Raw genomic sequence first — 25249 nt, 5'->3', positions numbered from 1 at the left:
CCCCTTGTAAGGAACTGATATTACACCAAAAATTGATCAATAATTTTTTCCGCCTGTTTTTACTCTCTACAGAATTCTTCATCCTAGAAATGGTCCAGAATATTAGTATCTTCCCAGGCCGGAGATACCAGACATCATAACTTAAATATTTGCAAGATGAAATGCCACAAAGACCCTAGACTTATTGTATAATATATCCTGTGAAAATACAGTATAATCTTTTAACACTCCTAATTTTTTTCAATAGTAATAATCCTAATACTGGGAAAACACAGTAGCTAAATTTTGAAGAGTGCATGTGAGAAAAACAAAAAGTACTGTGAATGTGAATAAGAATTTGTTTAAATTTGTGAGCATCCAAATTGCAGCAGAACTACACAGCTTATCACAAAGCTCACCTGTCTGCCTGTTCACAGTGTGATTTTAGCTTTCAGACAAAGCTCCTTTTCAGCTTAATTTTGCCTCAGTAGAACTTGTCTGCATTGACTATAGTGCAAATTTTCACAGAATTATCTAACTCAGAAGCAGGCACTTCATGGGACAAAACTGTTATATGAATCACTCAAATTTCTCCATTGACAGATAGGAAATAGTGCCCAGACTCACCACACAGTAGCAGAATAAAAACTCCCATCAAAACCAGTAATTTCTAACTGAAAAAAAATAAATCTTTGACTGGCACTCATGCTCCAGAAATAGCCCTAGCATATTCAAGCATCACTCCTTTTACAGAATCCCACTTCACTTTCTTTCCTGATAGAGCACAGAAGTCATAAAAGATCAGGGTTCAAGAATCCAGGACTCCCTCATAAATTGCAAGAATGGAGATCATGGTACCAAAGCCATTGCAGCAGAGCATGTCTCACTGTTACTTATGGCCCTTTCAGTTACAAAAAGCATTGTGGAACAGAAAGCTCACCAGTGGATTTCTTGTACAAGTGAGACATTAAAATACTAAATATTCAACCTGTTCCAAAGAAAATGTAACAGAGGAATAAAACAAGCAATTAAGGAAACTGAGCCAACTGGTCTACTTGAAGGTGTCTCTGCTCATTGCAGGAATTTGGAACAAGATGACCTTTAAAGGTGCCTTCCAACCCAAACCATTCTATGTTCTATGAAAATTATAAATATAAGAGGAATAAAATGATTCAAGCAATAAATTTAGGGGCATTTCCCTGGTAACACTCAAGCTGCTGCCATCATTCCACTTGCTCATTTATTCGCCTGAGCCTTCTCCCCTTTTGAGAAAAACAAAACCCTTAGCACTCTTTGGTTCTAAATTCTCTTGTTCTTAATACCTTGAAACCACCTTGGTCTGGCCCAGTACCATCGTCTTTCCTTTTTTGCCATTCACCATCTCCCAAGGAACCAAGGCCTGAGTTTCCATCCTGAAAAAAGGAAGAAAGAAACAATAAATGATAATGTTAAAACAACAGCAGCAGCATTATCAGGATAGATAATTAATTTCTACTTGCAACAATTTATGATGAAACCTCGATTAGAAGGGCTGTTGGTTACACCCAGCTGTGTTACTGCACTCAGATTAATGAACAAACCACCACATGTTTTGGTACACACTGGCACAACATCCATGTCAGGGGTACCCGTTCGATGAGAAAATGAAGGAAGACCATCACAGCTCTAAGGTACCTAGAAGGGGTCTCTATCCTTTAAAAGAGGTTTTGCTTTTTGTTTTGAATATGATCTTTTGCAATCTGCTCTTACCAATATTAAACCTCAGTTTAAAATACCCTAGAACATCTTCTGTGATTTTGAACACAGAATGTGCAACACTGCAGTTGCAAAATTTTGAATCGAATGTTTCAATCTTTTTCAGGAAAGAGAAGTTCCAAAATACTTCTACAATGTAGGGTGCTCCCTTTTGAAGCACTTCATAGAGCACCATTAAAGGACAGTGTCTACAAAAAAATGTTGAAGATGTTCCACTTCTATGTCCAAAGCTCTTCCTGGAGTGATGTGCCTTCATCCAGTCAGGCAGCACACAGAATAATGTGTAATGTACTATATTTAAAACAAAATGCAAATCTTGAAACAATGCCGAGAATGCAAAGCAAAATGAAAAATTTCAGAACAAAAAAGGAAATGTGTAAGTGAAATTCAATTCTCTATTCCTGGTCACTATCCTGTCCTTACCCCATTATCAACAACAACAAAAAAATGAGTTTGATACATGTCAAAATCTTGCTATTTATACAGAAATATGAAATTTTTAATACAAGTAGCATTTAATTGCAGAAGAAAAAAGCTGACAATTCAGTCCCCTGAAGAAGGAGGAAAAAAATGAACAGGGGAGAAGCTTTCTTATCTTTTTCTGTCCTTATACTACTCTGACTTCTCTCATTTTGTCTACGAAGATGAGATCCACTCCAGTGGATCCAGAAGGAGTTTTACCACTGACAGCCTTGAGAAAATTTCACCTTAAACTCCTTCAGGCAGAGGAACTGCTGTATAGTCCCATCAGACAGCAGATTTGCACACTAGCTTGAATACAAACTCACAAAGCAGCATTTTGTTTTCTGTCAAATGCAGAGGACCTTAAGTGAGACTTTAAAGCTGTTTTCTTACCTCTAGTGCATTTGATGGTATCATGGTCTTCCCTTTATTCATGTAATAGAGTGTTTCTGGCAACTCCATGGGCTGCAATTCTTGAGACATATTTGCAGCATATACTTCTGGCTCCTCCATGGTCAAAAATCCTTTAGACATGTTTTCACGACATAGTCCTGTCTCCTCCATGGTCAAAAATCCTTTAGACATGTTTTCACGACATAGTCCTGTCTCCTCCATGGTCAAGAATCCTTTAGACATGTTTTCAGGACATAGTCCTGTCTCCTCCATGGTCAAGAATCCTTTAGACATGTTTTCAGGACATAGTCCTGTCTCCTCCATGGTCAAGAATCCTTTAGACATGTTTTCAGGACAGTCAAAAATCCTTTAGACATGTTTTCAGGACATAGTCCTGTCTCCTCCATGGTCAAGAATCCTTTAGACATGTTTTCAGGACATAGTCCTGTCTCCTCCATGGTCAAGAATCCTTTAGACATGTTTTCAGGACATAGTCCTGTCTCCTCCATGGTCAAGAATCCTTTAGACATATTTTCAGGATATACTCCTGGCTCCTCCATGGGCAGGAGACCTTTAGACATGTTTTCAGGACATAGTCCTGGCTCCTCCACGGGCAGCAACTCCAGAGATATATTTTCAGGCTCTACTCCTGGCACCTCCGTGGGCAGCGGTTCTAGAGACATATTTTCAGGATTTACTCCTGGCACCTCTGTGGGCAGTGATTCCAGAGACATGTTTTCAGTATCTGCTCCTGGTACCTCCACTGGCAGCACTTCCCAAGACATGTTTGCAGGATGTACTCCTGTGGGAGTCAATGACTTGTTATTTTATAAAATTACCTGAGGCCCCACCCATCTCATCTCTCTAAGCAAAGGACTTCCCTCCCACTGTGAAGGCAGTGGAGCACCGAGGATAGACTGCTCCAGGGAAGGACCTTGCAGTGCAAGCACCACAGCCAAAAGGAATGTGGTGCCTTCCTCTGGCTGGGAGCCTCTCCCAGCCTGTGCCTGTCCCACAGGTCCTGCACTGCTGCCACCCTTTTCTGTGTGTGGAAGGTGCTGCCACCGAGGCCTGCTCCTTCAAACCCACGTCTTTCCTGCCCTGAGCAGGGACAGCTCCTGTGTGGGGGAAACTGGACCCTGAAAAAGGCCTGTGCATCTAAAAGCTGGCAGTGACTTCTCTGCATGCTGGCACAGCCTGTGCACTTTGGTCAATGCGTCCCCACAGGCAGGGGACCGGAGCTCAGTGCCTGCAGAGGGGCAGAGCCCTGTGCCATAGGGTGAGCCTGGAGATGGCCATGCCCACTGCCCGGCAGGTCACTGCATGGGCATGCAGCTCCCAGCTCCTCCCGCACTGCTCCCGTTCCCTCTTCCCAGGGGAGAGAGGCCCAGTGTGGGTGCAGGGCCAGGGCTTCATTTTGCAGAGGTGAGCTGTAAGTAGAGGAGGTGATTGACAGGCTGGGAGCAGCAGCACCAGGGTGTGACAGGACAGCAGGGGAGAAGGACACTTCCAGAGGGTAGCAGAGGTCTTGAAGTCAATGCCTATGGCTCCAGGCATGACCCAGGACCACTTCTGCATCCAGCAGTACCTTAAATATACCAAAAAAGGTACAAGGAAATATGTAATAGCTGTGCAAAGCAGGTAAGAGTTATGTTTTCATACATTTTCCAGAGAAAGGCAGTTGAAATTTAAATGACAACTGTGGGAAACTCATGTCAAGATGAATGGAATGCAGGATCAAGTGGTTAAGTTTTACCACTTTTGTTTTACAGAGATTTGTTCAACCAAAGAAGATGAACAAAAGAGTAGATGAACATTTCCAGGCTTACCCAATGGAAATTACCATCTTCAAAAACAGAACAACAAATGAATAACAAACTAGAAGCTCCAGTAACAGTAGGCTTTGTCATAGCATCTGCATCCCCAGCATGAAAAGTAGCTCTGGCCACACTGGAAGTACAAGAGCATCTTTTGGCCTCAGGTCACAGACACTCTGAGCTGCATCCTGGAGAACTCCTTCTGCAGTTCTTTTAGAGAACAACAGTCATTCAGAGGTTTCTTTTTGGTGTTTGGGTTTTTTGTTTGTTTTCGTCGTTTTTATTGTTCTTGTTTTGGTTTTTTTTGTTTGGTTTGTTTTTTGTTTTTGTTTTTTGTTGTTGTTGGTTTTTTTTCTTTAAATTTGGTCAGAAAAGAAGACCTGGTTGACCTTGGAAAACCTGCCATGGGATACTAAAAATACCAGGATACTTCTCATTAGAGCATAACAACTTTGCCAGGGCTGGTTAGTCCAGAGAACCATTAGCATAACTGATAAGTGATATAAATCCCTCTAAACTTGGTGAGCCTTAAGAAAGCTGAGATTTTCTGTCCTCAAGGAAGCCTGTGAAGAAGTTAGATAGATTCTATGTACAGACTTCCATGTCTGCAGAGTGATTTCCCCATTACAGGCACACTTGGCTATCTATAATGATCTGTACAGCCTTCAGCTAAATCAAGATATTCTGCTCCCATCTGAGTCATTCCACAGGGAGCAACATAAAGAAAGAAAACTGCAAGGTTCTCATTAACAACTGAACCAGTGCCATCTCATTTAAAATCTGAATGTACAAAGCCGGATGGTTTTCAACTTAGAGAATGAAAACCAGATCCTTCAAGTGGAAATATTTTATGTCTTTACATTGCATATTTCAGTAATTTAAGGATAGATGAAGGAAAATAACCCACCTGTTTCAAAGATCTAAGTGTAGTTGCCCTGGCAGCAAATTGCACACTACTCCTTAGCGTAGTGATATCACAGTCTTATCTGTTTATCACACAATGTGCCAAAACCAGCACAACCTTGTACTTCCTCTGCTGCTTAGGTTTCTTACTCACCCTGCAATGCAGTTTGCAGAAGCATCACTCACTTGGCAAAGGTACTGTGTTACATCTGACTGCAGAGACAAGCTGTGGAGAAATGGATTTACATGACAAATTTTTCAACAAGTTCAAATGTAGCTTTGCAACTTCTTTTAATCACAGTCTTAGACTGGACCAAAATCACAGAAAGCCAATGTCCTCCTAAATGCCTTACAACAATATATGCTTGCCTAGCCTCAAACAGGCCAGGCAAAATGAGCCTGAGATTATTCTAAAAAGAAAGAAGCACAACCAGGACTGGCTGTGACCACCTCACTACTCTCAGACATACAAATACTTCTATACAAAAAAAGCCAGCATTAGAGAGCAGAGTCAGATGGGAGTTCTGGCTCACCTAATTGCTCTTCCTGCAGGAGAGCAGTGGTGTCTTAGGCCATCACTTGTGCAGTTGGTGAAGGAAGGAGATTTGGAGCAGAAGAGAAAACTGACAGGAGACAGGGGCATTACTGCTGTTTGTTATCATACCCCTGCAACAGGTAAAAATTAATCTTATGGGAAATAAATTTTAAACTAAAAAGTTTAAAAGTACTAGAATGTATTCTTGTTAAGCTCATAACTGAGAAAACTGTGGCACCTTGTATCCATTGTATAGATGCATCAGCATTTGCGTGTATCTAGAACAAACCTCTGACACTGAGAGGTATTCCTTTCCCAGTAGGGAGGCTGCCATCATTAATGACTTTATACATCATTACACTCACAGTTAAATACCTGTGTACATTTCATTCATGTTACAGTTACTGATGCATTGGATAAAGCCCAAAACTTACCATACCAGTCTTTCAGCTGCCTAATTGAGGTGTAAATTTATACTCTATTTTATCTCTCTGAGATTTTATGCATTTTACAAATGCACAGACCTCAGTGGTTACCTGTAAAGTCCTGGAGTTCTCTCACTTTGTGATGCTTTTCTGTACTTGGAGAAAGTTTCCCAGGACTTTAGTTCCATGAGAGCTGTTCCAAATTTTTTGAATCACTGTTCATTCTCCACAACTCTGCAGACTACCTGCATATCCTCATGAGGTGAAAACCAGCACAAGCATGATATAACCAGCACAGTTCTTCCTCCATGTGTGCAAACCCAGCAGTGGGTTACAGGCCATCAACTCCTGCACCAGCAGAGATCAAGAGTGACTAGAAAAGTGTTCATTAAATATCTGTGAAGGATTTTCTGAATTATTTTCTGTATGTGGGACCAAAGCATTTAATCATCAACAATTTCTAGGCTATCATATAATCTGTTAAATGTCAAAACCAAGTTATAGTCTATTATTTACAAAGTAGATATTAAGAGAAATGCAGCTCAAGGAGGAATTTGGAGCATGAGTTGCTTTTAAGACTGGCTGTCATCCAGCTGAATAGCAGAAATTGCAAAATTGAAGAAACAACTTGCTCAAGATTTAAAAGTACATATTAATATATGTAGAAACTTGCAGCTTCTTATCTGATAGTTATCAGTCTCTAAGGATGCTCCATTTCCTCAGCAGAAAAAAAGAAATAGGAAGGGAGCAAACTAATAAACAGATTATTAGCTGGGAGAGAGAAGGCTGCAATAAGCAGTAGCTGGCAGGAAAAGTTAGACTGCTAGGGGCCAAGAAACCATCTTTTCCCAGTGTTTAAGGGCAGAAAAAAAAGACGAGAGAGCTAGGAAGTATCCATAGTATGCATATCAGGTAAGCCTAGATGGTCAGAACGTCAGCAGTAAGATTTCGTGCCATGAAATTTTCTCAGGAAAAGTTAGACTGCTAGGGGCCAAGAAACCATCTTTTCCCAGTGTTTAAGGGCAGAAAAAAGAAGAGAGAGCTAGGAAGTACCCATAGTATGCATATCAGATAAGCCTAGATGGTCAGAACATCAGCAGTGAGATTTCGTGCCATGAAATTTTCCAGATTAGGGATTTTCAGTTACTTTGTTTTTTTAAAGGACCAGCCTATTAAGACTGCTTTGAAAAAAATAGAAGAGTGATATACCTTTATCTCTGTTTTAGATGTTTCTGTCACCTTCTAGCTCCTGATTTCCTCTTTCTTTTCCTCCTTCCATTCCCTGCAATATTTTCTTTACAATTGACTTTTTGGATTGCAAAGTATGTGTTTTCTTTCTTTTTCCATCTCAACACCTCATAGCTAAAATGCCATTTTTCACTTTTTCTCAGTTATTATAATTTGTTTTTTCTTCTATCATTTCTCCCTCCTCACATTTTATACCAACTTAATCTTACTTAATCATTCTTAATCTTTCCCCCTTGTCTCATATCTCCTCTGTACTGTAATTGTTTCTCCAGAAGCTTCAGGTTTGAATGATGGAGGTTTGGTCATATTTGGAGCAAGCATGAATACTACAAGCATTAGGGCAGCTGAGATCAGGCTGTCACATCTGGATGAGATGTCCAGCCGCATGGAGAAAAGGAGATAAACGACAGTGGGTTGGAGGGAACGCAAAGGAGACCTCAGGACCAAGGAGGAAAAAGCATGAGACATGACAAGATGTCACATCACAGTTTTGCTATCATGAGCTGGAGGTGTGGGAGGTGTGCTGGAGAAGTTCTCTATGAAGACTGCAGGAGTGCTGGGCTTCAGCGGGAACCCTACAAGGGAGAGATTTTCAGGAGGAATTCAAAACTACAAAGCTTCAATGGCACAAATGACACAGAACTCTAGAACTTTCAGCCATTTTAACTGTTGACCAGCATACCATGACCAGGGCATGTGAAAATAAGGCCATGTTAGCCTCCTCTGCGCAGAACTCTAGAACTTTCAGCCATTTTAACTGTTGACCAGCATACCATGACCAGGCCAGTGAAAATAAGGCCCTGTTAGCCTCCTCTGCAGTGTTATCACTCTAGTAAGAAAGTGAGATATTGCACATAGCAAAGCTTTACATGTGAGCAGATTTTAGCACAGGGTTTCTAAGATGGTAGTCCTGTTCTACCACCCACATTCTCCTATACCTGCTGTGGCAAACACATTTCCCATCACTCACGTGGTGCAACCTGTAGTCTCACGAATGACTAGTTCATTCAGAATGTTTGCAATAACCTCGTTTGATCATTCCTTGTACTACAGAGCAGCACAAAATGCTGCTGCCAACTATCCCATTAGCTCCTATTTCTTCAGTGGCTCTCACCCAGTAGGACTGCCCAAGTTCTCCTATGCCTTGTGAGGAGTTAAAGAATCCCACTACTGCTTTCCTTAGGTTCCTGTGGTCTGAGTCACCTCACTGAGCTGCCCAGTTCTTCATGCACCTTTGTGATAATCAGAAGGGCTAGGGCACAGCTGCAATTGCATGCTAATCCCTTCACTTACTATAGATAATGAATAGGTAAGAATGAAAAGACAGACACAGAAAAGATTCAAAACATATTAATTACAACTAAGGAGGTCAGCCTGGTGTTAGTGTTTGTAGCTCCTATTACCACATGTACCAAGAGCTCTATCTATTAAAACATTTAGAAAAAATCAAGTTAACTCCCGCTGGTATTAACACCATGATACAGCATGGGCCTAGAGTGCTTCTCTCCCCTCTAGTTAGTTTTCTTCCCAACCTGCAAAACCAAAAAGTGCTTTTAAATGCCCACATCTGCAGCTGTTAAGAGTGCTTCTCTCCCCTCTAGTTAGTTTTCTTCCTCAGAGGGATAATTCCATGAAATCATTCATCTTTCCTGTAAAAAGGGACACTCCCAACCTGCGAAACAAAAAAGTGCTTTCAAATGCCCACATCTGCAGCTGTTGCCTACATTCCTGTAATGCTTTAGTACAGCCCAGAGTCAGAGCATAGGAAACATACCCCATTAAATGCTGAACCAGAACAAAACAATGCCAGCAGACAAAGCCACAGAAAACTTCCCTGCTGGCCTCCAAGGACGGATGACAAGGATCTTGTGCAGGTGTTCTGCTGGGAGGTGGAGCAAACACCCCAGCAGGTGCGGCAGAGAACACCTCAGTGGCACACTGAGAGTAAATAGAGCTTCCCACAGCAAACAAGAGAACATCAAGGGAAGCAAAGGGGTATAGTTAAAGGCAGGAATGGGAAGAGAGAAGCAGGCTTCTTGAAATTTGGTGTCATCAAAGACTTGGATGGCAGGGGTAGGAACTCCATTTGCAGCTCTTGAAGGTGCCTGAAACCTCAGCTGTAAGATGGGCAATTGGGAGAAGTAGCAAACACATGTGTCACACCAAATGGGCTTGGCATAATGATAACCAGGGAAGCCTGGGAGGGAAGTAGAGCTGGGACAGAGGAGAGGCAATGCCGAGAGGGACCAGATGACTCAGCAACAGAGATCACAAAGAGGGGAGCTCTTGATGAGCACCAACAAGTAAACAGCCATTTCAGCACACCAGAGGTTTGAACCCAGGCTGTAAATTGGATGAAGGTGTAAGGGCCTGGAAAAGCAGCCAGGGTAAGGACACAGGGCCCCTAAGGGGGCTGAGGTCATCAGAGGTGAGCATGGGAGACTAAAGACAGCAAAAGATAAGAGGAAGACAAGGTATAAAGGAATGACTGAAGGAAGAGAAATAGATCATGACAGCAAGAAGGAAGAGAATTTTTCAGCCTTTTAGAAGTTCATATTTAATTTTGAATTAAAAATTAATTTTCTATTTTCACTATGATGCATTATTCATAACTTTGTGTTTGCCAATACCTGTTACTTCAGCACAGACAAGCTGCTGCATTATTGAAATTTTAAGTAATTAAGGGCAACCGATACTGACTGAAGCATTATATCTTTTTATTTTAGATTAGTGTGTTTGTTGTAGTGAAACAGGTTTACATTGTATTTGTCTTATTAAAATTATTCCTAAAGCAATTATTTTGGTCTTCATCTGAAAAATAAGCAGTTTCAACAAATTACCTTGTGCAATTTATAGTAGTTACATATATCCTAACTTGCTTTTAGACAGGCAGGGACTGACAAAGTCATGTGATTACCCATGGATATCAATGTAAAGCACTTAGTTTGCCTTCTGACTACAAAACCTCTCTCAGTTTTTGATGTTTGAATTCTCACAGCATCCCATCTTATAATAACAAGAAATTCTGTGAAAAATGCTGAAATTAACAGGACGTGGACACTGAGATGGATCATATAAATACCATGAAAGTTCAGTGGAAAGTAGAGCTGTGGATTAGATTATAGTAGTTATACCTGCACTGGAAGAGTTGATCCTGACTCACATTACGGCTTGAAACAGTAGTTTCCAAGAGATTTTAAAAAACTAAATACTACTGGAGTAATAAAACTTTTAAATTCAAAAGTATAGAAAATGTGTATTTTTCATGTGAAGTCCCACATTATCTATTATGTTTAGCTTGGCATGTTATTTCTAGCAAAATTTCCATGCTAACATTACAGGAAAATGCAGTTTTCATGTTCTTTGAAACTGTCCACATTTATCACATATTTTTCTGTTGCACCAGATTTGGAATAAATGTTATATCCATAGCTCATTTGTCTTCACTTCACATATAATTTCCATTAGTGTAACAAATTTTGAAAGGATTTCTTCTTCTGTCCCAGATTCATGCATTTCAAAAACTTTTCAATTAAAGCAATGTTTTCTGACCTTCAATCTACCACATATACACCTCTATATGTGTGGAAAAAAGTGCACCAGCAGTGAAATCCAATATAAATAAAGCACAAGTCTAATAATTATTTTGTTTGATTGGTTAATCTAGGATCACCATGTGGTAGAGAAGAACCACAGCCTGAGACAAGTCTTTACTTTCCAAAGTCTACCATGCTCATTTGAAGACAGCTCTTGATTCTTCTCCAGAGTAGAAGAAAAAAACCCCAATCCTGCAGACATCTTTCTGAAACTCAGGCAGAGTGTTTATTTTTTGTGCTGTCGTTTCTGCTGTATGGCTGAATTCAAAGCCTGAAGGATCAGATGCTGGTTGTTCTGAATGTTGTAGCTGGTCAGTTCTATCAGCTTGTCAAAGTCCTCCTCTGTGTAGGTAAAGCTGTTTAAGCAGTAGGGGGAAAAAATGGTAGAGACATCCACATTGCCCTGAGCCATCTCAGTAGGGCTGCGCTCCACACCTGACAAATAAAGAAACATCATCAGTAGGGTAGAGATATGGTTCCACCTTCCACTCTCCAGTGGGGCACAACGTTAATCCTTGCTTGCTTCCTTGGAATTTGCATTTGTCTCCCATGGGAGACAGAGCAGGGGAGAGAGGAGACCATGCTACACCATGTCTCCCATTCCACAGCCAAAGGGCTGCCAGGTGGTGGGACAGCCATCCCATGTCTTACCAGGCTCTTTGTATTTTCTGAAGGAGTCATTCACCAGTGGGAAAAACACCACAGTTGGTGCCTCTGGGGTTTCTGTATCTTCAAAGATGTAGCACTCCTTTAGATTTTTTTTCTCTTCTTCACTCATTTGGATTTTGGGAAATGGGATTCCCTGCTTTTGAAAGTATTTGGAGGCTTCTTCCAAGGGCTGAATTCAGAAAAGAAGAAAAGGTCAGAAGTTCTGCCACATTTTACCACTTTTCTTAATGCATCCATCGAAAGATGATCTTCACAGAGATTTGGGAGCAAGGTTTGCTGTCAATACTTCTTCTGTCCTTGTCTCTTACATGAGATAACTACTATTAACAGAACAATTCAATACTCAGCCTCCAACTTGCACTCCTGATTGGTCTTCTACCTTCTCCTCATTAGCCTTTATCTCTACAGGATAGGTACATGATTATGGGAAGGGTGGCCTAGCAGCTTAGGATACAGAAAGATGCCTCTCCTGGAGAAGATCCTGAAACAAGTAAAATGGGCAAGAATCTGAAATAGTATCATTTTAAAATGCAAAATCACAATTTATTTTTTTTTTTTACTTGGCATAAAGTATTTAAAAGCCTCTGTCTTAGATGCCTTAGGATGGTTCTGAAAAGTGATATAAGCAAACAGTGATCTAGGAGCAAACAGGATCTTAGCTAAAACATGAATCTTGCAGGTGTGTTAGCAATTTTTGAAAGTAGGATTTTGCTTCCTGACTCTGGTTGGCGTGTATGAAAATTTTAGTCCTCAAGAATTTCTGTCTTATCCATATCTAGTAACAGGAATTACCGACCAGGTTATTAGATGGTATTTGAAAGAGCAAATGTTGTCAAAGGATAATTCTTTTCCACAATTTTGAACAACAACAAAAAAATCCAGCTACTGTTCTAAAAACAACTGAAAAAAATATTTCTAATTATACTTCATGTGGGTAACTTTATATGAACATCACAACACAACCATAATGAGTTCATCAGTGGTGGTAACTAGAACCATATAAATACACTATGTGAGTGAAATCTAGATAGCAAAATGGAGATCACAGGAACACACAGGTCTAGGAGATAGCATTTAGCTATTAAGAGGGTTAATTCAAATAAAACATTTATAAAACTGATATTACTTCTGTTCTCAGGGGATTCACCAGCATCACTTGCAAGACCTAAGCATCTGCACAGAGAGCTGTACACCAAGGATCCTTTTCTCCCAGAATCAGTTTATTCTATATAAATTATTCTGATTTTTTAGGAGTTAAGGAGGGCTAGAAGGCAGCTGTTGTTTATCAAAGAAAAGAGAGCATTTTTCACACCAAGGTCTGTGATCCAGAAGAATAGTTTAAGTGCAGGACAACATCCACTTTCCTCTCTGGCCTCATGAGTGGTGGGTAGCTGATGTCGATGTATCCCGCTGTGTCAGCCAGGCACATGAACTCTGCTGTTTGTGTCAGCTGGTTGGGGAAATGCTCCAGTACAGTATCTAGAAGGAAATATTTGTTATGATAGTGATTCACTGAAGAAACAGTACATCTGTTGTTTGACTAATAAGGAAAAATTGGGAAAAATGCCTCTTGGCTATCCATTACATTTACTTTTTCCAAAAGATCCTTAAACACTACAGATGTTCAGCCTTCACACATGAAAGAAAGACCTGTTCAAGGTAAAAAGAGAGTTCTTTCACTTCTCATGTTGCTGTTCTTCCACCCCAGATGAGAAGTAATTTTTTTCCCTGGAGTCAAGGAAATTGCTGAAGCTGATTTGACTGTATGAAAAATCTAAATTGTTATCTTGAAATATTTATTACAAAAGTTCATCATCTGTCTTCTCTTCACTGATGAAAACACCAATCATCTAAGAAGGTAAAAATTATATTCAAGGATGTTTACCTTTCCATATACAGAAGTTTTTGTTCTGAAGGTATTCATTGTGCAGCTGGAATCCCTTCAGGAAGTTGTAGAACTTTGAAACCATCACCCGCTCTGTCAGGATCTGCCGAATGATGCCCATGATGCCACATTCAGGGGTGACCAAGTAAGTCTCCAACTCATGTCTCCTGTCCGATGGAGAAGGCTCTTCTCCTGAAAGACAGAGGAGATGAACAAATTGTTGCTTTGATACGGTTCTTTTCAATACTTAAAATAATAGAAGGCATCTCATATTAGCTAGGGAAAAAAAGATCCTAATAAGACATTGCAACATACAAATAAATCAATGTCAAAATAGGAATAAGAAGAAAATCAGTCTTCAGTAAAGCCTATTCCATGAGAAAAAGAGTGGCAACAAACTTGCTAAAACTGGAAAAATGGATCCATTCTTTGATAGAACTCACAGATAGATTCCCTGTGTGAAGGTTAGGATAGGTTCAGAATCTGGACCTGTTCCTTTCAAAATTAATAAAAATCAGCTTTGCAAGGAAAGAAAAAAAAGCTGTCAGGAGACTGAGACATCCACCAAAGGAAAAAGAAATAGGGTTGTGCTATACAGTGCTTCATGAGATTGGGAAGAGAGGCAATGACGTTCTGTCACATGCATTTATTGATTTATTGAGCTCAGGGCTTTGCAACACTTCCACAGAGAAAGTGATAGAAATCTATAAACCAAACTCAGTAACTGCCTTTAAACACAGGAGGGAAAACCAAGGCCTCTTGGAAAAACACAGGTTTATATCAAGATCAAAGAACATTGAAATGACATTGCATGCAATTGAAGTCTTCAACAACAATGTATGAAAAGCACCAGCTGCTGAGGCAGACAGAGAGCACAGCACAGAGGTGTTTGTTAAATTTGGAGGTTCACCAAAGGCCCCTGACAAAGATAATCTGTTTAAAACCTTCAGTAGTTTTATATTTGCATAAATTCAGTATGAGAGAGATTAATGGAAATAATATTGCTATGAATAAATTCAGAGAGGAAACCTAGTTAGATACAGCTGACAACATGAAGCCTCTGGATTTATGAGACACCGTAAAAGGTAAAGAGACACACATAACTAACCAGTATCAACAGTGCTGTGCTGGGTGCACCTCAGTGAGCGCCTCTGTGTAGGATTTGATGAATGCCAGGCATCCAGGAGGTTGTATGAAAAGACATTGCTCCATAGGCCTGTGCAATGGTAGAGAACAGGGAAGCTCCTTCAGAGACATTCTAATGGAAAATATCCCTTTAAAAAAAATCTCTCAGCTTTGCAAGGGGTCTTGGAAAGCCTCAATTTCCAAATTATCACCAAAACTGTATTAAGTTCTTTTCAGCAATTAGCATTCTGTCATCCAGGAGGAGCCTAAATAGTTTAAAACATTGTGTGAGGCCTTCAGCCACTGTAATTCCTTGCCACATACAAATCAACATTTTCTATCCTATAACCAATGGTCATAAGTGAGAAAAACCATGCCATTTCCTATAAAATAAGGGTCTGATCTACAAAATATATCATATACAAGACATAGTATAGTCAGGATAGTCAGTTAAAGGTTTGGAAGCTGCTTCTGGACAGTCAAGAATCAAATGGTTGGAGTATAGTCTGGGATAGTCTGCAGAAAAGTCCGCTAAATAAAAGACATCTTTGCTGTTTCTCTAAAATTTCTCTCTGCACAAAGTCTTTCGAGGGAGACCCTTCTCCTTCTATTTGTTATTGTCATTCCCACAGTCCTTCTCCCACGGCCATCCCACATGAAAGAACATCTGAAAGTGTCTTCACAGTGCAGAAATCTCCAAAAGTCTCTTAGATTTTGAAAAGTATCTCTTCCTCCACAGCTCGTGTCACAGGCCCCAAGAGGAACTCTAGCAGAGAAGGCATTGCTGTGCTTTGCATTGAAAATCTCTACCAGTGAAAGCCTTGCAAAAGCCATACATTGTACAGGATGCAATAACTTGAGTTGCATGATAAAATAATTATTCATCCCATAAATTATTAACAGAAATACAAATCCATTTAAAACATGGCTTGTTTCTAGTGTGGGACAGAAATCCAGGAGCCTTGTGTTTTAAAGGAAGTCCTTGTAAGAATAGACTCACTGAGGAAATATTAGAAATGCATAATCAAGAAATCATATTGGGGCTCTCTGGATCTACACTTAGCTGTCACGCAGAGTTCATTTGCACATAATTACTGGCCAGTTTCTGTCAAGACAACCTCATCTCCCAGCAGCCTGAGAAGCTTCTGTCCAACCCTGCTACGAGAAGACAACTGCTCTGGTTTCTCCTGTCTTGGTGTCTTCTCACTCTGTAACTCTTCCGGTTCCCTTACCCTTGGAGTTACACACTGTCCCTGCATTTTAATGACTTTCAAACATTGTTGTCTCCTCAGAACTTGTTTATAATTACATGGCAACGTTGTCCTAACCTCTTGCACTGAATTTTCTTTGTACCTGTATTGGCTGAAGTAAGAGCTGTGAAGAAAGATGGTATCTTTTACTAGGCCAACAGAGTTGAAGAGACTGAAAAAGCTTTTAGCACCCCAGCCTTTCTTCTGCTGGAAAACATGAGGGTCTTGTATCCCTGTAAGCTCATGCAGCCTTTCCAGCTCTAGCCACTGCTCTTAGAAAAGGCCTTTCCTCTCCCTGCCTCCTCTCCCTTTTATCTTTAAATTATCAAGCTGTAACTAATATCACATTTTAATAGCAACCCAAGAGGGCATTGCACGAGGTATCACTAGATGGCAACATTGCTTTAAATCTCCACCTTATCCTTTATAAAGATACACGGGTGGCTGAGGGATCACCAGGCTCAGGTGCTGAGGCTGAGAGCAGAGCTCAGCCCAGGCTGGGTATGTTGGGTGTGCTTGCTACCTGGCCACTTTGGGTACAAACACACTGCCCCGCTGCAATTGAGGAACTGGAACGGGGGCTCAACGTGCTCAGAAGAAGGCTCTGCAGCCCCACCTAGCTCTGTGACCTACCTCCTACCTCTAGTAGTCAGCACAGAGTGGAAGTAAAAGAAAAAAGGGAAGAATGAAGGGATTCCTCCAGCATACTCCAGCATCTCAAGCTCATGGGTTTAGGATTTCTAGTACTGGTGGCTGCATCTGAATTACTGGATTTCAGAGCCACCAGAGGGATTTACTGTGCATTAATTTCTCCTGCCCTTTTTAGATCTATTCATACTCTTGGATCCTGTGTTTTCTTCTGAGTGTTTTCCCTCAAACAACTCTTAACTCATGACAACACTGAAAACTCTTAACATAGCTAATAAAACTGTAAGATTTAGTGCTTGTGTGACTGAGCACAATCTTGTCTTTCTATGCCCAACTATTTTTTCATGTTTAGAATAACATGATTCTGGACTCCTCCTGCACAATACTGACATTCTCAGCTTCTCTGAATACCAAATAAAGAATACCAAGTGGTGTTCCTGGTTACATGGATTTTTCACTTTATAAGTTAACCAGTTTTTGCCTCTATCCTTGGTGTCCTATTTTGTCTTGTGCTTATTTACATGTAAAATATCTGTTTAAGAGCAGATGGACTTGTCTGCAGACAGCTTTACCCCAGAGAACCAATGTACAAAGGGGCATAGTAGAGAGTTCCAGTATTAAGCAAAATTAAAACAAGAATTGTATAAAACCTGCAAAACTGTTTTTTATATATTACTGGATGCTACACAATTTACTGAATTAAGAATGATAAATTTCAATTAGTGCTATCATCATAGCAAAATTACAGAGGATTTAGAATACTATTCAACTTGAAAAAGTATCAGTAGCAGTTCACAAAACTACTCTAAATTGTTGTATTTTATAATAAACTCAGTAACAACATTGCTTTAGCATCTAAGATCATGCCATTCATAGACAAATTTGACTTTTAAGATTTCAGTTTCAAAATACAAATGTTTTTCATGTGGAACTCTGCTGCTGGTTGGTTCAAAATGAACCTAGCCTCTTCAAGCAGCCCTGAAACTTCAGGCATGAGCATCGCTATTCAAGACAACAGCAACAATGAATAGTATGGTTTGAAATTTCCTCTTAGTACTTTTAGCCTGTCTCCATTGTCTAAGGAATTCAGGCAAAGGTGAGAACAACATGGTGTACAATTGGTTTCAGTCCTGCATGATGCAGGGCACTGGTTGTAATGTGCAGGGTTTGCAATATATTAAAAATAATGTACATATTTATGCAATTCAAATTTTCGCAATAGACCACATCACCTTTCATGAAGCAGATTCGGGACTCAGGAAGTTTCTTCATCAGGCGACCCATGAAGAACTCACTGCCAAAATCCTCAGCACGAATGAAGGCACCATACTTTAAGAACCCAACCTCATAAGGGGTGAACTCCACCCATTCTGGAGAGACATAAAACAAACGTTTAAATCTTAATCTTATCCCTACCTCCCTGCTGGAAGGGCTGTGAAAAGGCAAAAAGGCAGCGGCAGGATAAACCCTATCTGTGGGGTGACCTCAGACTGGCCTTCCTCAGGGTAAAGAGTTATCATTCAGCTGGTGTCAGCCACTCACTCAGTAACCTTTCACGGTGTTGTTCATTCAGAATTTTCCAATGACCCTCTAGAGAGAACATAAGGGAATTGGCTGTCCTTAAACACCTCCTTAAGATTTCTCCTGCCCCGCAGAATATAAGTTCCTCCCATAGCCTAGGAATAAAGTCTGGAAATGGAAAAGGAAGTTAAGGAGGAAAAGAAACTGTTTATAAATGCTATGGGACAGCTGTAGAAGAGATTGAAGTACTAATAATGCTGATAGTTCAAACACCACATGAGCCCATTTTTGCTATCACCTTTGAACTCTGAAAGGCTGTAATCTTCTTTGATGTTGAGGATCATGTAGATAGGTAGGGGATTTTGACCCTGACTCAATGCCTCTTGCTCATCTGAGAGTTTGTGATTATTTTTCTGTGAATTGATGAAAGACAAAGAGCAAAATCAAGAGACCTTCTTGGCATAATTTACAGGCTTCCAAGAGTACAGCAAAATACATAGCAGTTTCCCTCTTAATTTTGCTATTTTCTCAACTAATTTTGTGCCCAAACATTTTTTTAACCAAGGAATGATCTAAACATTTACACATCCACATAGGCTTATTTAATTACTGGTAGAATTGTAGGGCACTTTTTTAAAAAAATGGTTTCCTATTCTTTTTAGTAAATACATTCACTTTACATGGAAATTTGTTCTCACAGAGATGAACAGAGGAAAATAAACCAAGAGCACGAGTCTTTAGTTAGGTACCCAGATACTCATACTTGTAGAAGGAGAGATAGGTTTTCCACAGAAGCCCCTAGGGCAGCTAATTATCCATTAAGAGATGTGGGGACAAAGCTTTAAACAAGTTTGCAGAAAACACTAAGCTGGGTGGTAGTTGTCTATCTGCTGGGGAGCAGGAAGAAGGCTCTCCAGGGGGATCTGGATAGGCTGGATCAATGGGCCAAGGCCAATCATATAAGGTTGACACAAGGCTGAATGCCCGGTCCTGCACTTGGATCACAACAACCCCAAGCAGCACTACAGGTTGGGGTAAGGGGGTGTGGAAAGCTGCCCAGCAGAAAACGACCCGGGGGTGCTGGCTGACAGCAGCTGAACATGATCCAGTGTGTGTGTGTCCAGGTGGTCAAGAAGGCCAATGGCATCCTGGCCTGTGTCAGCAATAGTAGTAGGACCAGGGCAGTGATTGTCCCTGTGTACTTAGCTCTGGTGAGGCTACACCTCAAGTGCTCTGTCCAGTTTTGGGCCCCTCACTATAAGAAAGACATTGAGGTGTTAGAGCATGTCCAGACAAGGACATGGAGCAAAGGCAATGGAGCTGGGAAAGCGTCTAGAGAAAAAGTCTTACAAGGAGCAGCTGAAGGAGCTGGCACTGTGTAGCCTGGAGAAAAGAAGGCTCAGGGGAAACCTTGTCACTCTACAACTTCCTGAAAGGAAGTAGTAGATAAGTGGGGATTGGTGTCTTCTTCCAAGTAAGGCATCCTGGCCTGTGTCAGCAATAGTAGTAGGACCAGGGCAGTGATTGTCCCTGTGTACTTAGCTCTGGTGAGGCTACACCTCAAGTGCTCTGTCCAGTTTTGGGCCCCTCACTATAAGAAAGACATTGAGGTGTTAGAGCATGTCCAGACAAGGACATGGAGCAAAGGCAATGGAGCTGGGAAAGCGTCTAGAGAAAAAGTCTTACAAGGAGCAGCTGAAGGAGCTGGCACTGTGTAGCCTGGAGAAAAGAAGGCTCAGGGGAAACCTTGTCACTCTACAACTTCCTGAAAGGAAGTAGTAGGTAAGTGGGGATTGGTGTCTTCTTCCAAGTGACAAGACAAGAGGAAATGGACTTAAGTTGTTCCCAAAGAGGTTTAAATTGAATATTAGGAAACATTTCTTCACTGGAAAGCTAGTCAGCTTTCCCCAAGCTGAGGTGGTGGAATGACCCAAGGAGGGTCATTCCACCCAAGGAGGCATGTTCCCCAAGGAGGTAAAAGTGTTTGAAATTTGTGTAGATGTGGCACGTCTAATTCAGGTTAGTTCACTACTAACATGGGTTAGTGGTGAACATGATAATGATAGGTTAGTGGTTGGACACAGAGGCCTTTCCAAGCATAACAATTCTAAAACCCCATTGTTAATCAGAAGAAATCATCTGCTGGATAACACTGGCATGCTCTCAGGCATCTGTCCCTGGAGCTTCATTTTCCATACAATAGTATTAGTAGCTGTTAGAGAAAACATGGGAAAAATACTACCCCATCGTCTAATGCTTTTTCCAGCAGAAGTCCCCAAAAATCAACACTAGAGATCTGGTATCCCTCTTGCTTCCGCAGTTTTAGCTCCTTTGCGTAGTACTTCATGCTCTCCAGGGAAAAGCAGCTTAGCTTGCACTTGGTCATATGTCTGCGGATTTCACTAATGGGTCTTGATAGATCCTTGTGTGACCAGTCAGCACTCTGATACAAATGTGACAAAGTCCTGGGGAAAAGAAAGGAAGTGCATTGTCATATGCAGAAAAACTTTCACATTTTAGACTTAAATTTATGGTCCACATCAAATGAACTAGCTGAGTTTCTTTTGGGCTTAGTATATTATTGAAAAGACCTTTTGATTTAGAGGAGTTTCCCAAATCACTAGTGAAACTTGAGAACTTGAAGAAAGCCCCTCCTTGCTATGAAGGTTTATGCACAAGGCTGTGACTTGCACCCCAGTGACTCAGTAGGAGAGAGTCTAGATCTGAAACACAGCAGCACTTAGTCCATTCACTGGCTGGGCAATGTGCTCCTAATGCAGCAATAAAAATGCTCAAGACTGAAGCTCATGCCTTTCGTTACAAAAATGAAGAGAATAAATATCTCACAGCAGGCTAGAGAGGTGACGAGTGATGTCTTCTTTCAGGATCTCCTTACCATGTTGAACCAGATGACCCAGTGATGTATGAGATAGCATCCAAGAGACCCAGCTTTTGAAGACCCAACAGGTTGCCTAACAGAGATGTCAGTGCCCGGGTGCCACCTCCTGTTGTCATCACTGCTACAACTGGTACCTGTTTAATCACCAACACAGCAGTAGTAATCAACACTTTGTTTACCAGCAGAAGTCATCAGAGCTGAGCATATCAGTCCCACAAAAAATTCCAGTATTTCACCATTTCCCCAAGCAGGGATGAAAAAAAAAAACCCTGTATATTTTGCACAGGAAAAAAACAAAACCAAAAAAAAAAAAAAAAAACCAAGACCAAAAAAAAAAAAACACCCCACAAACGCACACAAAAAAAATAATTTTGCACTCTAGCTTAGAAAAAAAAAAAACCAACCACCAAAAAAAAAAAAAAAAAAACAACAAAAAAAACCAACCAAAAACAAAACAAAAAAACACCCCACAAACGCACACACACACACAAAAAAAATTTACACTCTAGCTTACCAAAGCTTATTATTTCAAGGCATTTCAATATTAGACTGCATTTTCCTTAGCAAAACGTCTTCTCTTGAGAGGACTATTTTGATAATGAGCAGAGCTCATCCTCTCTGTAAGTCAAGCATACTAGCAAGATTACATTTCCTACAAAGTACCTAGAATGTATAATTGCAGTGATGAAGCCTAATTGTATGGAAATCTAAATTGTGTGGCAAGAAGACAAATTTCTCTAAGAAACCCACTGAGAGAAGAGGAGCCCATTGACATTTTCCACACACATTTCCAGGCAATTGTATCAAAGAAATACTCAACAGTTTCCTGATTCAAATCAAACACTTCAGGTCAAAGCAAAGAATTCCAATCTGGATTTACCGACTATAAGGAAATATTCCCTTGCTGAAAAATCTGAAAATAATAGTTGGAAGTACTTCTCCTAAAAATTCTTATGCTTAAGAAACTTCTGGGTTTTTTTGATTGAAACTATTGATCCAATGAGAAACAATGTAGCAATATGATCAGGTTTTGAGCAGGGGCCTAATTTATAATGCCTAAAACCATGCTGTCATATATTACCTAATATGCCTTTGATCCAGCTGTCCTGGACAAAGGAGACAACACAGGTGAAAAAAATAAACCAGCTTTCAAGTCCATTCTTCATTTCTCAAGTTCCTGATCACAAACCATGTGATCACAAACCTAAAGCACCAACCATCCCCATGCTAGCATGGACATTAACAAATTTAAAACCTAGCTCAGACAAGCAGATTAGAGAAAAAATGCTGAATATCTTTATTCTATTTGAGTAACTACACCTGAAATTATGAGCACCAGAGGAGAGAGTCTAAAATAAGACACCTTCTTATTGGCCAGTATTATGCGTCACTTTAACTGTTAGATTTTATCTCTCTAAAATCTGATTAAGTACTTTATGAGGTATTTAGTCTTGGTGACTAAATGATCAGCTAAAATAGACTACCTATCCAGGTCTATAATGCACAGATGAAAAAGAAATAGAGAAAAAAATTCTGATTTATGCATTATGTTTTCAGGGAAAATGTGTATCGAGAGGGTTTGATATTGGCTCTTCATCTAAAATAGAAAATGTAGAAAAGCATTCCTCAATGCTTTGCATGGTGTAGTGAATGTATCAGGGCTAGTTAAGGAACAATATGCAAAAGGCTATGAGCATAACATATTCCTGTTACACAGCATGTTACAGTCCCTGTGGTGCTCCCCATACCTCATGATCTTCTAGGTCTTGCTCTAAATGTAGTGCTTTTTTCAGAGCAGAAGCCACAAACTTCTTCCTTTTTGGTAGGAAATTTTTCTCCTCTGTACATAGATCAAACTCCAAGCGAACATCTAAGTTTCTGGACCTCAAACAAAGTTCAGGGTTAAACAGGGTGTGGACAATCACTTAAAATTAATATCTGGATGCTTGCTTACAAATTGCTGCATTATTGTGAGGCCCAGAAAAGCTGGTGCTGTGGCCCCACAAAAGCACATCACAGATGGTATAGATAAGGTAGAGAAAAGGCTGATAAACTGCAAAGTAGCAAAATCTTACAGAAAGAAATATTCTTTATTACTACACTGTTTTTCAGGAAGTGTCCAACATAAATACTGCAATCCATATATGGATACTATAAGCAGTGGAATATTTAGGATTTTGTGCCTCAGGACTGCCAGATTTTATAAATATAAATACTCTGTATTTTTACAAGTAAGGAAAGGAAAGATGTCTTTTTCTAAATATATAGCTTTACATATGTTGCGACCAGAAAACATTATTCTCTCCATCTAAACTGAACTTCTGTCTAGCAGCATAACAGGAAATTTTACCTAGCACAGTTAACCACGTTCTGGACATGGGTAATGAACATAGGTGAAGAGGTAAATATAATCATTGACTTAATACTTTCTCCCTTAGTTACAGAAATAGGCTAGAAGTCAAAAAGGCTTTTTTTTTTCACAACAAAACCTTAGGACAGAATTGCTTACCAGTCATTTGACTTCAAATGTAAGTTGATTGTCTCATCCTAGGAAAAAAACACAATAGAAACACTGGAGATCATTTTACGTTCTTTCTTTACCATCAGCTCTGAAGCCCTTCTCTTTTTCTAAAAGTCACATTGAGTCACAAAGCCATAATAATCAGAAAATCCATCAAAATCTTAAAACTCTTCAAAGTCCACTTTATTTTCCTTATATTGTTTTATATTAAAGGTAAAGAGAGCAGTATACAGTAAAAACCAACACCAGCTCTGCCAGTGTCCTCCATCCTGCCTCGTTATTTGCATTTGCTCTGATCTGCATTAGTCCCTGAGGTTGTCACAAAAATCCCTTTGTCATGTGTTTGGCTGTGATTTTTTTGTTCTGCTAGGTCACATGAAAATGTACAGGTCCATGGTGTTAGGAATTGTTAAGAAGCTAAGGGCACTAACAGTTACCTATCTAAACCCCTTCTTCACACTGATCTAATTAACTCATGCCCATTGATCTTTGGTCTGTAGCTTAACATTTATTCTAAGTTGGTATCAATCACCTTTGCTACTGCCACTTTCTCACTGAATGGAAGTGAATCCAGAGGAATAGCAAGGGATGCATGGCAGTCTTTTTTGTCTTCACCTGAAGTACTCTGAAAAATAAATAATAATGTAGAAAAATATTTAATGTATAAACCATACAAAACACTGTCTCCAATGTACTTTTTTCAAATGGGTCCCTGTCCAGCAGTTTTCAAGTTGGCATCTAATATTTGTATGTCTTAGGGGGGCAGTCTTTTTTGTCTTCACCTGAAGTACTCTGAAAAATAAATAATAATGTAGAGAAATATTTAATGTATAAACCATACAAAAACACGGTCTCCAATTTACCTTTTTCAAATGGGGCCCCTTGTCCAGCAGTTTTTAAGTTGGTATCTAATATTTGTATGTCTTAGGGATTACAATGCTGTTTCAGAGCTGAAGTTCATGAAAGATAGCTCTTTATTGAAAATACAAACTCTTGCCATTTGCCTCAGTCAAGTGTAGAAAACCATGAGTTTACTGTGCTTACTCAAGCTAAGGATCACATACCGAGCAGAAATGAGGTCTCTTCTCTGCTAGAGCCATGCACAGCTCTGACAGTCTGTACTTGGTGTAATGGAAGTTCAGGGGCTTCAGAGGTTGCCAGAAAGAGCCCAGCGACAGGATCTGGCTCTTCTCATATGATCCCTTCACTGAAAACAAGAAGTCTTTTTCTGAAAAAAAAAATAAATAAAAATCCAAACATGAAAAATATACAGAGAAGATAATGACTGTGATCCCAGAAATGGAACATTAAATGGTCTTTCAGAGGTTTATATATAAATCCTTCAACAATGCTTAAAAGCTTCCAAATGCTGCTTATCCAGCAAGGGAACAGTACAAGAAATTGGAGAAGAAAAATAAACAAGCAAATCAAAAACAAAGCACAAAACACCAAAAATATTATAAAGCTGCAGTAGATGTTTTAAAAACTCAGTCATACAGGCAAATTGGACAAAACCTAAGTTGAAATAGAAATATGTATTTTCTTCTACTTTACAGCATTTATAAGATTCATTCCTTTGAATTTAAAGTCCATTTTTTATAGTTAGTTAGCACAGATT

General features: G+C 40.0%; 2 protein-coding genes across 2 annotated transcripts in view; both read right to left on the bottom strand.

The window, feature by feature from the left end:
* Window positions 1-3374, bottom strand: part of LOC120500349 (cytosolic phospholipase A2 epsilon-like) — a 31753-nt gene extending 28379 nt beyond the window's left edge. Inside the window, exons 1-3 of the mRNA XM_039705114.1 lie at window positions 2967-3374; window positions 2590-2781; window positions 1302-1391 (exon numbers count right to left, since the gene is read on the bottom strand). Of these exons, the coding sequence (XP_039561048.1) occupies window positions 1302-1391; window positions 2590-2781; window positions 2967-3374 (690 nt within the window). The remainder of the gene's footprint in view (window positions 1-1301; window positions 1392-2589; window positions 2782-2966) is intronic.
* Window positions 3375-11339: 7965 nt separating this feature from the next.
* The window catches only part of LOC120500351 (cytosolic phospholipase A2 epsilon-like), a 33470-nt gene continuing 19560 nt past the window's right edge, over window positions 11340-25249 (bottom strand). Inside the window, exons 8-20 of the mRNA XM_039705117.1 lie at window positions 24696-24859; window positions 24164-24256; window positions 23620-23657; window positions 22859-22994; window positions 21108-21244; window positions 20454-20676; window positions 18510-18624; window positions 17923-18060; window positions 14776-14883; window positions 13668-13859; window positions 13095-13261; window positions 11765-11951; window positions 11340-11548 (exon numbers count right to left, since the gene is read on the bottom strand). Of these exons, the coding sequence (XP_039561051.1) occupies window positions 11340-11548; window positions 11765-11951; window positions 13095-13261; window positions 13668-13859; window positions 14776-14883; window positions 17923-18060; window positions 18510-18624; window positions 20454-20676; window positions 21108-21244; window positions 22859-22994; window positions 23620-23657; window positions 24164-24256; window positions 24696-24859 (1907 nt within the window). The remainder of the gene's footprint in view (window positions 11549-11764; window positions 11952-13094; window positions 13262-13667; window positions 13860-14775; window positions 14884-17922; window positions 18061-18509; window positions 18625-20453; window positions 20677-21107; window positions 21245-22858; window positions 22995-23619; window positions 23658-24163; window positions 24257-24695; window positions 24860-25249) is intronic.

The sequence above is a fragment of the Passer montanus genome, unplaced genomic scaffold, assembly GCF_014805655.1.
Source record: "Passer montanus isolate IOZ18808 unplaced genomic scaffold, ASM1480565v1 scaffold18, whole genome shotgun sequence".
In the NCBI taxonomy this organism is placed as follows: Eukaryota; Metazoa; Chordata; class Aves; order Passeriformes; family Passeridae; genus Passer; species Passer montanus.
The sequence above is the reverse complement of the archived record's forward strand: the minus strand, read 5'-3'. Positions and strand labels throughout refer to the sequence as shown.